Source organism: Misgurnus anguillicaudatus, unplaced genomic scaffold (genome assembly GCF_027580225.2).
Source record: "Misgurnus anguillicaudatus unplaced genomic scaffold, ASM2758022v2 HiC_scaffold_27, whole genome shotgun sequence".
NCBI lineage: Eukaryota > Metazoa > Chordata > Actinopteri > Cypriniformes > Cobitidae > Misgurnus > Misgurnus anguillicaudatus.
Window position 1 is genome coordinate 2,807,155 of NW_027395277.1, and position 15,346 is coordinate 2,822,500.

The window sequence follows — 15,346 nt, forward strand, 5'->3', positions numbered from 1 at the left end:
GAGAGGGAGAAGGGGAGCGGACTTTTCAGGCGAGTCGAAGTACTCCCAAAAGTGCTATTACGCCATAAAATATAGTTCCTCTTTTAAATCCGCTTAGAAAAGCGCTACGTTTTATTTTGTACCACCAAACTTGCTCGTATAACTACTCGTCTTAAATAGGAAAAACGTTGATGTGTTTGGTCACTTCTAACTTTATCTCTAAATGGTACCATTGAATGAATGGGGCTAAGCTAAATGCTATCGAAGTGTCGCAGCGCGCTCCAGCGCTTACGTGCACGCACACAGATGATAGAGGGATGTATCAACAATTCTTAGTTAAGGTAATAACATAGTTTAATATTGAAAATGAGTAGACTATTCCTTTAAGCATTTAGGACAATACAGCTCTCAGAAAACGTACAAATAAAGATCATTTTAGATGTTTAATGACTATTTAAAGCAATGGGAATGCTGGACGAGCACTTAATGTACTTAAAACCTTAATTTTGACCAAAATCGACATTTTATACTTTCTTTTCCTCTAGCTAAGAATTAGACTGTGCGCATTCTGACTCATTTTGGCAGCATGGGTCAAAAATGTATTTTATTGGGATTTTATGTGATGGACCAACACAAAGTGGCACATAATTGTGAAGTGGATAAAAAAATGATAAATGGTGTAATATATAACTAAAAGGCATCCACTTTACAAATTATGTGCCACTTTTTGTTAAAATCCCAATAAAATGACTTTTTGTTTGTGGTTCTGAAAAAAAAATGTGGGAAAAGTTCTTTAGGTATGAATACTTTTGCAAGGCCCTTTATATCCAGTCTTTGTGATGACCAAACATTTGAAAGGTTCTACCCTCGAGTAAGATATCAATATGAACAATTCATTTGAATCCTATCAGAACCGCTCCTGAAGATGTCTCTGGAGGATCTGCGAGAGTTTCTCCAGGAGCAGATCGTTTCATCCTTCACCATGAGCGATGACGTCGCCATAGAGCACCTACAGTCATCGATGGCAGAACTCCGCAGGATGAAGCTCGACCTTCCTCCTCCAGGTAGATATCACACATCTCGTATTATTATTATTATTAAATTCACGTCTAATGAATTTCTGGTTTCCTCTTAGCCAAAGGAGATGAGTTCCCAAAAATCACCCTGGGCGAGGAGCGTCCGATCATGCTGCTTCCAGTTAACCAAAACGAGTGCGTGGCTATACCGCTAACAGCACACCAAAACAACCAAACCTCATCCAAGCCTCACGGAGAGGTCTCCGAGCGGATTAACGATGAACACCCCTCCAATAGCTCATCGGTGCAAACCTCCAAATCGTCCTCCAACCCTTTATTGTCTCAAGCTACACCTGAGGACTCGGGACCGAACGTGAACGTAGAGCAAAGACCAGATCTTCTCCCAGAAGCAGATGCTGTGTTATTGAAGGATGAATGTGTTAGTGTGGGGTCCGATGAGTGGCCACCTCCGTACCAGCCACCCATAACGGACTTTTCAAGCGTCAACTCCCTAAACCTTCCGGATTTGCCCCCTCCACCCCTTCCTTGCACCGAACAAGGACCTCTCGAGGAACATACCCCGTTCTACCTCGCTCCACCACCAGCCCAACCTTTGAATCTCATCTTAGAAGATCCCTCATCGTCGCCATCTTCCTATCGAGCTCCTCGGCAGCTGAGCAAGTTTCCTGTGAACCTGTACGTTCCTCCGTCTTCGGGCGACCGCCGACCTTCCAACACCTCGCATTACGACAACATCTGGGATGACACGGAGGACAATACAGTAGAGAAGATGCTGGAGATGGTGACCCCTTTGCCGCAAAATTCAGACTCGGGGCTTAAGCATCCCACTCTTCCTCCAGATGCCGCCATGTCTCTTCATCTCCCACCTCCGACTATGTTTTTCTACACCCCGGACTCTTCTCCCATTTCTCCTCCGCATCCGTGCATCGAGTCGGTGACTCCAAACTGTGCTATTGTCCCGCCACCTGCCACCAGCGTTAAACCCTTCCTCCCATCGTCCGTCCAATCTAATCAGGCGCTTTTAAATCAGACTCAAGAAACTAACAGTGCTCACTCACAACCCCCAAAAATACCACCTAAAAAATTACAACCCACGATGCTGTCTCAAGGACCCACCGATTCAGATTTTTACAGAAGGCAGCCACTAGTTTTGTAATTTACTGAAGGACACTTTTTTATGCACATTTGCATTTTTTACAGTATTATACCACAAATCAAAAATGGGATGCTTGAATGTGTGTTTGTGTGCATGTGTATCACAAAAATCTTGCTAGTGGTCACTGTTTTAAAGGTGCTGAGTGGTTTTAAATGTTTTGATGCGGTTATCATCTTGACACAGGGTTCCCACAGGTCCTTGAAAGTTTGTGAATCTGGGGAAAAAATTCAAGGCCGTGGGAAGTTTTTGAAAATATACATACATAGATACAGGTCATCGAAAGTGCCTATTTTATGCAAGAAGTTTTCTGGAAAAACTGTTGCTCCCTGAGAAGGGAACGAGACGCTGCGTCTCCCTTGCCATACTTCCTGCGTCCCTGAAACGCCGTCTTTGCCAATATTTCAGATAGCGATATACTTTCTGGCTCCCGTTAAGCCTCACCATTGGTTGAATTTGATATACACATTCAGACACACTTACCCCTGGAGGCGTCCCCAAAGTGTCACCGCAGTGGCGCAGCGTGAGTTCCCTCGAAACGGAACTGTAACAATGTATCTTAAAAGGTAACACAATGTAACCTTGATCTCACTTGAAATGTGTCCCCACATTTAGTGCTTGAATTTGAGGGTATTGGACCTTGAGTTTGTAGTTTGGGAACCCTGTTGACAGTGCGTTGAATGGAGTTTGTTACCTTCTGTCAGTGTTATTTTTTTCAGAGATATTTTATTGTATTATACTGTAATTGAGAAATGCAAGTAAGGTGTTTATCACTCGGACATTGACGTGAGTCCTAGATTTGCTTTGTATTGTAAACATTGTGCTACTGTATGTGTGTATATTTATATATAATGTCCTCTAGTGCCATCTTGTGGAAGATAAAGCAAAACTTGTCGATTTGTTTGTTAAAAATGAAAAAATGTATATTGAAGGTCACTTTTACGGCATTGTGTTGTAGATAAAACGGGTTTATTTTGTATTTTTGTAATAAGAGCTGATATTATTTAACTGCTTTTATAGTTTGTGTGCAGACTGCAGTTTAACATTTGCAGATTATTTTTCATTATTTTTCAATAACAACCGCTTAAAGAAAAACTCGTTTCGTTTATTGCACATCATGAAGCATTCAGTTTAATATTCACATTATTGCTATTTCTTATACATTTACAAGTACAGCATAATAAAATATACAATAATCAGATATTGCTTTAGAAAGTTGCAAAAAAGGCACATGGCAGAAAAAACACATGCCTTTAACCATCAAGTCTGGTTAACTTATACTATATAATTTACCATCATAATTTAACCTTGAAGCACATAGTGTTGCATTATTTGCACAGATAACTGTTGTCAATTGCATAGTTCATAAACATTAACACACTAAATAAAACTATTGCAAAACACAAAGTTAAAGGATTATTGCACTTTCATAAAAAAATCTGATAATTTACTCACCCCCATATCATCCAAGATATTTATGTCTGTCTTTGTTCAGTCAAGAAGAAATTTTTTGAAGAAAACATTACAGAATTATTCTCCATGATTTTCAAGAAAAACAATTCTTCGTATTTTTGTCTTGTTTTCAGTAAAAATATCTAGCAAAAAAATCTGGAACATTTTTCTTAAACACTAAATTTGAGAAAAATTTGCTTACCCCATTGGCAGATGTTTTTGCTTGTTTAATGCACAATATCACTTAAATTTGATATTTTTGGTCTATAAACTAGATTTATTTTCTTGGGTTGTTCATTTAAGAATTTTTAGACATTTTTACTGAAAACAAGAGAAAAATACTAAGACATTTTTTTTTTCTTGAAAATAATTTTTTGCAGTGCATATAGTGGACCTCACACCGCAAAACATGATTTTCAAGAAAAAATTTCTTGTGTTGAGTAAAACTATCTGACAATTCTTAAATTTAATAAGCTTTTTCTTAATGAGCAAAATGACCTGAGAAAATAAGTCTAGTTTTTAGACCAAAAATATACAATTTAAATGATTATGTGCATTTTGTCCAATGGGGTAAGCAATTTTTCTTAAATTTAGTGTTTAAGAAAAATGTTCAAGATTTTTTGCTTACCCCATTGGCAGATTGTTTTGCTTGTTTTATGCACAAAATCACTTAAATTTGATATTTTTGGTCTAAAAACTAGACTTATTTTCTTGGGTCGTTTTGCTTATCAAGAAAAAGCATCTTAATTTAAGAATTTTCAGATATTTTTACTGAAAACAAGACAAAAATACTACGAATTTTTTTATTGAAAATAATTTTTGCAGTGCAACGATTTATAGTTTTTTTGCTCTAAACGATCCCAAATGAGGCATAAGGGTCTTATCCAGAAAAGCAATTGTCATATTAGCCAAAAAATAAAAAAGTAAAGTACTTTTAAACCACAACTTCTCGTCTTGCACCAGCCTTGTGATGTGCCAGTGTAACGTATTTTGTAATCACATCGAAAGGCCACACATGACGTATGCGAAACTACCGCGCCAGTGTTTACAAGTGTGAAAAAGAGGAGCGTTTTGACAATGTTGTATGTGGATTGATACTAATTAATGTCTTTGTTTAACTGTATTGTTAAAATGGTCCGCAAAGTGTGCGTTTCACATAAGTAACGCATGATCTTTCAACGTGATTACGTAATAGGCAAGGTCACGCTGGTGCATCACACGGTTAGTGCAAAACGAGAAGTTGTGGTTAAAAAGTACTTTTTTGCAAAAACAACAATTGTTTCACTAGATAAAATTCAGATGAGATCGTTTAGAGAAGCTGCATTGAAACTGCACTGCAAAAAAATATTTTCAAGAAAAAAATCCTTAGTATTATTGTCTTGTTAGTAAAAATATCTAAAAATCTTTAATTAAGATGCTTTTTCTTGATAAGCAAAATGATCCAAGAAAATAAGTCTAGTTTTTAGACCAAAAATATCAAATTTAAGTGATTTTGTGCATAAATTTTTTTTTTTTGTGCAAAAAAAATCTTGAACATTTTTCTTAAACACTAAATTCAAGTAAAATTCATTTTTTTGCTTGTTTTATGCACAAAATCATTGTAATTTTTATATTTTTGGTCTAAACACAAGACTTATTTTCTTGGGTCATTTTGCTCATCAATAAAATACATCTTAATTTAAGAATGTTTAGATATTTTTACTGAAAACAAGACAAAAATACTAAGAATTTTTTTTCTTGAAAATCATTTTTTGCAGTGGTGTAAACCGTTGAGGTCCTCTAAAGTTCACTATATGGAGAAAAATCCTGTAATGTTTTGCTTAAAAAAATTATATCTTTTCGACTGAAAGACAGACATAAACATCTTGGATGACATGGGGGTGAGTAAATTATATATGTATATAATAATTTTTAATGAAAATGGAGTAATCTTTTAAATAGAACGGCTTGTTCTTAAAATACAAATAGATTTGTCATGACTGTTTACATATCAAAGTACACACACACAGGTAGTGCTATTGCTGTCGAATGGAAGAAATCCACTTTACAGTGAAGGGTCAGTGCCAGAAGGATGAAACCGTCTTTATGTGATGCTGGAGTATTAAAGAACGGAGGTAGAGAGAAGATGCAATCGGCTGAAGAGAAAACGGAAAGCATCTGTAGAGGTGACCTAAATGTCTTGTCCCATCATGAAGCTACAATCTGAGTTGCATGAAGAGGTTGACCTGAGTTGCTACACTTTCCCTCAGCTTCATTTCATCTTCTGGACCTAAAGACACTCCGGCTATTCTGATTGAGCCGTTTTCTCCGATGATGCATGGCAAGCTGAGAAACACTTTGGAGCCGATTCCACCCCATCCCTTAAATAAAGAAGAGATTAGAGATGTTTAGTGATTTTTAGTAATGATATTTGCCATTAAAGACCCCATGAAATAAAAAAAAATGTATTGGAATATTGTAGTGTTCATTATAATCGATTAATCTGTGCGGGTCATTATTATTATTTTTATTTATGTGCCTTCATAAACTTTAATTAATCAAAATCTAAAAAAATGTACTTCCACCCTCTTGTGGAGATCGGAAGTCTGATGACGTCAGCTAGAAGGCTTGGGCGGAGCATTCCTTAACTCCGCCCCCTCCAAATGTCAGTCTGCTGCGAGTTTAATTTCTAAATGAAACGCCTACTTTTCTATATCCAATCAATTCACAGTGTATCAATGCCTGCTATTTTCCGTCATTATACGGGGACTTTAAAGGAATCCAATAGTCCTTAAACTTTTTTCATTTTTAACTCATTCCCCACCAGCATTATTTGTGATTTTTACAAAATGCCTTCCAGGAAAAGTTTCTTCTAAAAATATATAAACATACAAATATATCAAATGAAAGAACAGACTCTATGCTTTCAAACAAACAATAAACAAACAAACAAACAAAACGGGGAAAAAACTTACTATCAAAGAAAAAAGCAAAAAATCTGCCAATGGGAAAGGAATATTCCATTTTCTTAAAAGAAAAATCCAGATAATTTACTCACCAACATGTCATCCAAAATGTTGATGTCTTTCTTTGTTCAGTCGAGAAGAAATTATGTTTTTTGAAGAAAACATTGCAGGATTTTTCTCATTTTAAAGGACTTTAATGGACACCAACATTTAATACTCAACACGTAACAGTTTTTTTCAACGGAGTTTCAAAGGCCTCTAAACGATCCCAAACGAGGCATAAGGGTCTTAAAAATATGCACTTTTAAACCACAATTTCTCGTCTAGATCCGGTCGTGATGCGCCAGCGCAACCTCACGTAATACGTCATGACGTCAAGAGGTCACAGAAGATGAACGCGAAACTCCGCCCCAGTGTTTACAAGTGTTGAGAAAGAGGACCGTTCCGACGTTGTTGTATGTCAACTGATACTAATTAATGTCTTTTTGTCAGTTTATTGTTTAAAATGGTCCGCAAATGTGCGTTTCATATTTGTAACACGTGACCTCCCTACGTCAGTACGCATTTACGTTAGGTCGCGCTGGACCGGATCTGGACGAAAAGTTGTGGTTTAAAAGAGCATATTTTTTATTTTTCTTGTCAAAAATGACAATTGTTTTGCTAGATAAGACCCTTATGCCTCGTTTGGGATCATTTATAGTCCTTTGAAACTCCGTTGAAAAAAACTGTTACGTGTTGAGTTAAGTGTTAAGTGTTGGTGTCCATTAAAGTCCATTAAAATAAGAAAAATCCTGCAATGTTTTCCTCAAAAAACATAATTTCTTCTTGAATGAACAAAGTAAAACATTTTGGATGACATGGTGGTGAGTAAATTATCTGGATTTTTCTTTTAAGAAAATGGAATATTCCTTTAAGATTTTTTGCTTACCTCATTGGCAGATTTTTTTGCTTGTTTTATGCACAAAATTACTTAAATTTGATATTTTTGGTCGAAAAACTATACTTATTTTCTTGCGTCGTTTTGCTCATCAAGAAAAAGCATCTTAATTTAAGAATTTTTAGATTTTTTACTGAAAACAAGACAATAATACTAAGAATTTTTTTCTCTGCTTATAAACTCTTAAATATAACTAAAAAAGTAGCAAAAAGCTGAAACAATTGCATTTTTGTGAAGAAATATTGTTAGAGATCAGATTCAGATCGATTATCAAAACATACATAGAGTTTAAAATGAGTAAATAACGTTTTGGCTTCAGTTTTTTCATAAATTGGGTAAGCTAGTGGATAATCGTGATATTGCAGACTAACATAAAAATTCTTCAGAAACACTTTTTAATGCAAATGTTTTTTCTTCTTAATTGACGAGATAACTATAATTGTGCTATAATTGTGTCCCCAGTGCTTCTATCAATCTAGGAAATGTGAAAAAGATCAAACCAGTAACTTAGTTTTGGTAAACCGTTCTCTACAAGCATGTAAAAAAATAGGTAATTGAAATCTGGCTCCCCTTGTGATGTCAGAAGGGGATACTACCACCCCTTAATCTGCACTATCCAACCACGGCACTGCCATTTAGTGCAGAGATCAGCTCATTTGCATTTTAAAGGACACACCCAAAACGGCACATTTTTGCTCACACCTATAAAGTGCCAATTTTAACATGATATAATAAATGATCTATATGATATTTTGGGCTAGAACTTCACATACGTATTCTGGGGACACCAAAGATTTATTTGACATGTTAAAAAAAGTCTGGTTGGTTGACAGTCTCATACCTCAGCCAAAGTTGTGACGGAGTGTATTTTCTTTTGGTCTGTTATGATGCTGTGAGTGATGTCAGCAATGGACAATCCAACCGACCATGACCTCTGACCTCTGCCCTTCAGCATCTCTAACGCCCTGTGAACATAACACAGACACCTCACAGTTCACAATTTATGATTATAAACTATATATTTAAAATAAACACACTCGACTGCATGACATTTGAGATAATATAATAAATAGCTTTGAATTGTTGCGACTGGGTGATTCTCACGAAATTAGACTTATGAGGTGTCATGAAACATTTTGATAAAAAAGTAAATGCTATCAAAATAAGAAGCATACAGTTACAAACATCTCTTCACGTACTATTTTGCACATGATTTCAAATGACATCATACAAACCAATTTTGTTGTTTTTTCCACATTTAAGGGAAACTTATCATTACCGCAACGTGAACATGACTGGATTTGGGTTCTTTGACATGGAAATATTTATAATAAAAAATCTAAAAAATAAAAAGCTTCAGTGCATGTTATACTATAAATGTTTACAGTAAAGAAACATGTGCTATTTGGTGATCATTAATAAATGTAGAGACAATAATAAGGAATATAAATGTGTTCAAGACCAATTTTCTCATCCTCCGCAACAATTTTAAATCATTGTTTAAGCCATCAATGAACTAACTTTTAAGAAAAAAATAGTTGGGACATAATTGACTGTGACACTCAAGATGGCTACCAGGTAAGCAGTTCTTATTTTTTCTCTCCAGATAAAAGTTAAAATTTGGTTTGTTATAGTACCTAGCGCCTTTTTAGTTCTCATTACCGAAACATGAGTTAGTAAATGCATATATTTAATGTAATATGTTGCGGTAATGATCATTGATAATGATAATCTAAAAAATGTAAATAATTCTATATGAAATATTTTTTAATCCTCTAAAAATAATGGTTATAGTAAGTTCAGACCTTAATCTTATATGGACAAAAATTTGGCTTCAAGGGCTTTTTAAAAAATTCTGATGCTGGACACCTTCTAAATCTGGATTTTGTGAGAATCACCCGAAACTCATTACCTGTCCATCAAGGGTTTGGTGGAGTTGGACACTGGGGTTAATCCTTGTAGTTGGTCAGTCCCTGGTTTTACATCACCCCACACCGCCACTGATATACAACCCGAGAGAATAATCATATGTATTATTTAACACCCAAAACAGCTAATATTGTGCTTTTCAGAAAGCAGAAGGACACGTTTAAATCTGTCACAAATTTGTGATCCACTCACCTTTGTTTTCTGAAAGTTCTCCTATGACCCATGCCTGCTTGCCTGCGTTATTGGCCAGTAGTGAAATGTTGATGATGTGAGACAGCCTTTGTGAATCGAGGTTACAGCCCACCCCGATAACTTGATTTGGCAGCAGATGACTTTGTCTCCAAGCCACGTGTGTCATAACATCCACTGTTGGGAGGAGTCAAAACACATGGTCAGCACAAAAGGCAGGTACAAACAAAGTACACTGAATGCTTGATTTGGATTGGTCAGTTAGACTTAAATATGACTGACTACAACTGACCATTGTCTCAAGTGTTGGTGATTCTCGCAAAATTAGACTTATGAGGTGTCATGAAATATTTTGATAAAAAAGTAAATGCTATCAAAATAAGAAGCATACAGTTACAAACATCTCTTCATGTACTATTTTGCACATGATTTTAAATGAAATCATACAAACCAATTTTGTTGTTTTTTTGTCCACATTTAAGGGGAAATTGTCATTACCGCAACTTGTCCATGATTGGATTTGGGTTCTTTAACATGGAAAATTTATAATTAAAAAATCTAAAAAATAAAAAGCTTCAGTGCATGTTATACTATAAACATTTACATTAAAGAAACATGTGGTGTTTGGTGATCATTGGTAAATGTAGAGACAATAATAAGAAATATAAATGTGTCCAAGACCAATTTTCTCATCCTCCGCAACAATTTTCAATCATTGTTTAAGCCCTCAAGGAACTAACCTTTTTTTTTTGGAAGGGACATAATTGACTGTGACACTCAAGATGGCTACCAGGTAAGCAGTTCTTAGTACCTAGACAGCTTTTAAGTTCTCATTACCGAAACATGAGTTTGTAAATGCATATATTTAATGTAATATCATGTTGCGGTAATGATAATTTTTGATAATGATAATCTAAAAAATTTAAATAATTCTATAAGAAATAGTTTTTTAAATCCTGGTTAAATAATGGTTATAGTAAGTTCAGACCTTAATCTTATATGTGCAAAAAATTGGTTTTGAGGGCTTTTTAAAAATTCTGATGCTGGACACCTTCTAAATCAGGATTTCATCAAAACAGGCGCTGAAAACATCTCTACATGTGCTAACCTGGTTGAGAAGCAATAAGCAGAATGGCGTTTGGACTCAGCTGGGCGAGGCGAGGGATGATGGAGCGGTACATGTCCACATTGGTTTGAACCACACTAACATACGACTGCTCATCATTCCAGGCGTTCGCAGTGACGATCACCACCTTAGACTCTGCCGAAGCTGCCAGGTCTATGAAATAAAGGAGAAAAACGCACATTGATTCATTATTAATGTGATTGACAGCTCAGTTATTCTTTACATGATAAACTTATGAATGTGATAATAAAAATAATAAAAGCACCTTTAGAGACCTCGACCTTTGGTAAATTGAATATCTCCAAATCCGTCGTGCCTCCTTTGTTTGAACACTCAGGGCTGTCAATCAAAACCAGTTTGTCAACACTGCTCTGTGATGGAAAACAGCTCAGTCACTAAGTGTTGTCATTTACTCGTATGCTATTTTTATCTAAACAGACAAACAAAGTTACCTTTGCCATTATACTTAACACAGTAGCTACTCCTAAATCTCCCCCACCAATCACAGAGACTTTAACCGCTTGGTCAGGCCGACTCCCACCTGTAGATGACAGGTGAGTTTTAATTCTTTAAAAGTGTTACATAAATTGGAAATGAAAGAAAATGCATTGCGACAAACCTTCATTAAGCGAGAGATCTGACACATAGGCCAGTAGATCATTAGGATTTTCAGCAGGTCCAGAAGATTTCGTGCCCAGGGGAGGTTCCTCTTCGAATTTAGCCATCATCTCCGCTAGGAGACCGTTTACAGATGACTTGGGCTACAATGGTGACAATAAAGAAAATTTACATATTAAAAAGTTTTATTATTCATGATTTATTTGTAAATGTGTGCGTATGGATAGTCTGATGATCTCTAAATCAATAAATCTGTCTTTTAATACTGCTGGATGAAGGAAGGAGTGATTTATTTATTACATAAAAGAGGTCATCATACTTTTAAAAAAAAATAATAATTTTAGTACTTTTTGTGCCAAATATCTTGTTATCATTTAGATGCAAATGTGGGGTGGCTGTGTGTTAATATTTATATATTTACATTTACATATTACATATATGTGATCCTGGACCACAAAATCAGTCTTAAGTCAAACAGGTATATTTGTAAGCAATAATACATTCATTGCATGGGTCAAAATTGTGTTATTTATTTCTTTTATGCCAAAAATTATTAGGATATTAAGTAAAAATTAGTGCTGTCACATGATTAATCGCGATTAATCGCATACAAAGTTTGTGTTTGCATAATATACGTGTGTCCTGTCCGTAATTATTATTTTTATTTAATACTCACTATATATATATATATATATATTTTTTTTTTTTCTTTCTTAAATTTATACATAATTTTTAAAAATGTATATATAATATAAAATATAAAAAATATATATACACACATGTAAATGTTTCTTAAGTACATACATGAATGTGTATGTATATTACGCATAAGACACACACATATATTATGCAAACACAAACTTTTATTTTGTATGCGATTAGGGATGCATAACGATTAATCATTATTAATCTATAGCAGAATAAAATTTAAGAAAAAAAGTTCAGAATAAAAGAACTATATATATTTATATATTAAGTATTTATATTTATATATAATATAAATTATACATAATATACAAATGGATGTACAAATGAAGAGTTTCGTTGCAAAACGAGATAACTCCATTTTTAACAATACATGTTTATTATTATGTTATCATGTTATTATTTTGTTTTATGATGATACTTAGCTGTATTTTTTTTTTATTATGAAGGTTTAAATCAAAACAAACCAACTGCAGTTGAATTGATATTAATTGGAATGCACAACCTAAAAACGAGATTTCTGAAAAATTAAAAAAAAACTTGAGTTATCTCGTTTTGTAACGAAACTCTTCACATGTAAACATCTCTTGAATATATACATGCATGTGTGAGCATTTATCTATACAAAGTTCATATGTATACAGTTCACACATATATATGATGTAAACAAAAACCATTATTCTGCTATAGATTAATCACGATTAATCCTTATGAAAGCGATGATTCACGATTAATCGTTTGACAGCCCAAGTAAAAATCATGATCCATGAAGATATTTTGTACATTTCCTACCGTAAATAAATCAAAAATGTATTTATCCTTACTAATATGTGTTGCTAAGGACTTCATTTGGACAACTTTAAAAGGCGGTTTTCTCAATACTCAATCATTTTCAAATATCGGCCAAATGTTGTCCTATACTACCATCAAACTAATGAAAAGCTTATTTCTTAACCAATACAACAATGGCAAGTTTATTTATTCATCTTTCAGATTATCTCAGTTGCAAAAAGTTGACCCGTATGACCCTTAGGTTTTGTAGTCCAGGGTCACATATATATTGGACTGGGAAGATACCACGTTTAACTTTTTATATCTCGAAGGATTAAATAAATTCTGCTTGTTCCTTTAAAGTGAACCAATTGAATCTATTCAACCTATTTTCAATATGAATCATTACAATGAAGATCTCTTACATGATCCCAGTTATGTAAGCCCGGCAGGTATATTCTTCCCTTTGAATCCACGTGTTTTCCCTCTCGTATGACCATGTTGGAGGTTGGTCGCAGGAAGCAGATGGGAGGCGTGAAGGGAAAAGAATCCAAGAGCCAAAGCAGGATAGGCAGGTTATATGAGTGTCCTGTAAACACAAAATCAGTCATATACTGACACATAAGGGTTATTTAAAATCAACATCATTAGGTTTTAACTGGGACATTTGTTCTTTGGGAAAAAGGTGGTTTAGGAGAGTTTTACCCTGGTATCTAATAGGGATGTTTCCAATTATCTTAAGCAGATCTTTCTGTGAACTGTCCGTAAATGCTGTAAAATATAACCACATATATAAATACAATAACATTATAAAAAAATAATGCCGATAACATCACATAAACAATAAAGTAAATCATGATGTGTATCAGAATGACTCACTGTATGTCTCATGTTTAACTATCATGTCAGGGTGAAGGCGAGAGACTTTCTGTAGCTCTTCAATAGCGACATCTCGAAATTTATACTAGTAAAGTACAAAACACATATTTAAGTAAAAATATTTAAAAGATTTGTGTTTTTTATACAATGACTGAACTATCAAACAGGTTTAACCAGTATTCAACAACACCTTATTCATTTCAACTATTTAAGACTCATTCTTTGTTAAAACGCGAAACCAACCTTTGACAGGATTTTCTTAATAGACTCAGAGTTAAAATCCATACTTTATCTGTAAAAGAGCTGTAAGAAAAGATAGATGTGTTTAATTTCAACCGGCAATAACGAGAAAACTTCCGCAAATACAGTTCAGCTGATCGCAGCTACGGCAAGCTGAGGAGAAACGCGCGTTTGTGAATATCTGTATGCACTTTCAAAATAAAAGTCCTTCAAATTTAAAGGCAAAAATAAACGGCAATGCAGAATTATATTACAGTACAAGTCCAGCTTTTGACTGCTTTTATTGACTCAACCACAAAACAATCTTATATTACAGACTTACCATATTCATAGCACTACCATACAGAACTGCTTTCAAAATTGAAAAAAATGTCAGCAGAATGTATTTGCGTCATTAAATTAATATTGTTTTTTAGCGAGTATGCCTTTCAAATAAATTTTTTGTGATACTACATGTAAATTAAGTAAATTAGCCAGACTAAAAGTCTATTTAAACAGTATATACTTTTAAAAAGGCATTTAGCAAGTTGGCATTAAAAGACAGTATCATATTAATCATACAAAAGAAAAAAATGTTTTATAATGTAAGCTACACTGCAAGAAAATATTTTCAAGAAAAAACTGTCTTAGTATTTTTGTCTTGTTTTCAGTAAAAATATCTAAAAATTCTTAAATAAAGATGCTTTTTCTTGATGAGCAAAACGACCCAAAAAAAATAAGTCTAGTATTTAGACCAAAAAGTTCAAATTTAACTTAAGTGATTTTGTGCACAAAACAAGCAAAAAAATCTGCCAATGGGGTAAGCAAATTTTTCTTGCATTTTTCTTAAATTTAGTGTTTAAGAAAATTTTCAAGATTTTTTTGCTTACCCCATTGGCAGATTTTTTTGCTTGTTTTATGCACAAAATCACATAAATTTGATGTTTTTGGTCTTAAAACTAGACTTATCTTCGTTTTGCTCATCAAGAAAAAGCATCTTAATTTAAGAATTTTCAGATATTTTTACTTGAAAATATTTTTTTGCATTGTACAATGTATGTGACAGACCCTAAATACCTAAAAAAACAGATAACATGTACATTTGGCACTAGTGAGCAAGAAAACAGTTAAGTTTCTATAAGTTTGTAATTGGACCATTAGATTTAATGATATTTGCAAATTACAATAGCTTGTAATTTTATTATTTAATAAAATTACGGTTTATGTATTATATACGATATGGTATAAGAATATATGTGTCAATGTGTCATAAAGGTTAATATTATAAAGACTATAATGTATAGCATGGGTTATACCATATATATATATATATATATATATATATGTTAGTGAAAGAAAACAGACATTTGGGAGAAACATGTTTATAAAATGTAAGAGTAAAGCATA

At 34.0% G+C, this 15,346-nt stretch overlaps 2 protein-coding genes and 1 long non-coding RNA gene across 5 annotated transcripts in view; 1 reads left to right on the forward strand and 2 right to left on the reverse strand.

Annotated features, from left to right (window-relative positions):
• LOC141362460 (USP6 N-terminal-like protein) overlaps positions 1 to 3,148 on the forward strand; it is a 38,827-nt gene extending 35,679 nt beyond the window's left edge. Inside the window, exons 13-14 of the mRNA XM_073864556.1 lie at positions 891 to 1,043; positions 1,115 to 3,148. Coding sequence (XP_073720657.1) covers positions 891 to 1,043; positions 1,115 to 2,172 — 1,211 coding nt within the window. The 3' untranslated portion in view covers positions 2,173 to 3,148. The remainder of the gene's footprint in view (positions 1 to 890; positions 1,044 to 1,114) is intronic.
• Positions 3,149 to 5,491: 2,343 nt separating this feature from the next.
• On the reverse strand, positions 5,492 to 14,131 carry LOC129434361 (ubiquitin-conjugating enzyme E2 variant 3). Of its 2 annotated transcripts, XM_055193292.2 has the most exons (12): positions 13,964 to 14,131; positions 13,721 to 13,805; positions 13,547 to 13,612; positions 13,267 to 13,430; positions 11,367 to 11,508; positions 11,200 to 11,288; positions 11,013 to 11,118; positions 10,730 to 10,900; positions 9,625 to 9,798; positions 9,416 to 9,503; positions 8,345 to 8,468; positions 5,492 to 5,981 (listed from the first exon to the last, which is right to left on the reverse strand). In XM_055193292.2, the coding sequence occupies exons 1-12, from the start codon at positions 14,003 to 14,005 to the stop codon at positions 5,817 to 5,819; spliced, it is 1,416 nt and encodes a 471-aa protein (XP_055049267.2). In that variant the 5' UTR covers positions 14,006 to 14,131; the 3' UTR covers positions 5,492 to 5,816. The 2 variants fall into 2 exon arrangements, with proteins under 2 accessions (XP_055049267.2, XP_073720674.1); XM_073864573.1 differs by lacking the exon at positions 13,721 to 13,805 and having other exon boundaries at positions 13,964 to 14,100.
• Positions 14,132 to 15,343: 1,212 nt separating this feature from the next.
• The window catches only part of LOC129433860 (uncharacterized), a 3,854-nt gene continuing 3,851 nt past the window's right edge, over positions 15,344 to 15,346 (reverse strand). For both annotated transcript variants that reach the window (XR_012368254.1, XR_012368253.1), the window contains exon 6: positions 15,344 to 15,346. This exon is cut by the window's right edge and continues 347 nt beyond it. This is a non-coding gene — a long non-coding RNA (uncharacterized lncRNA).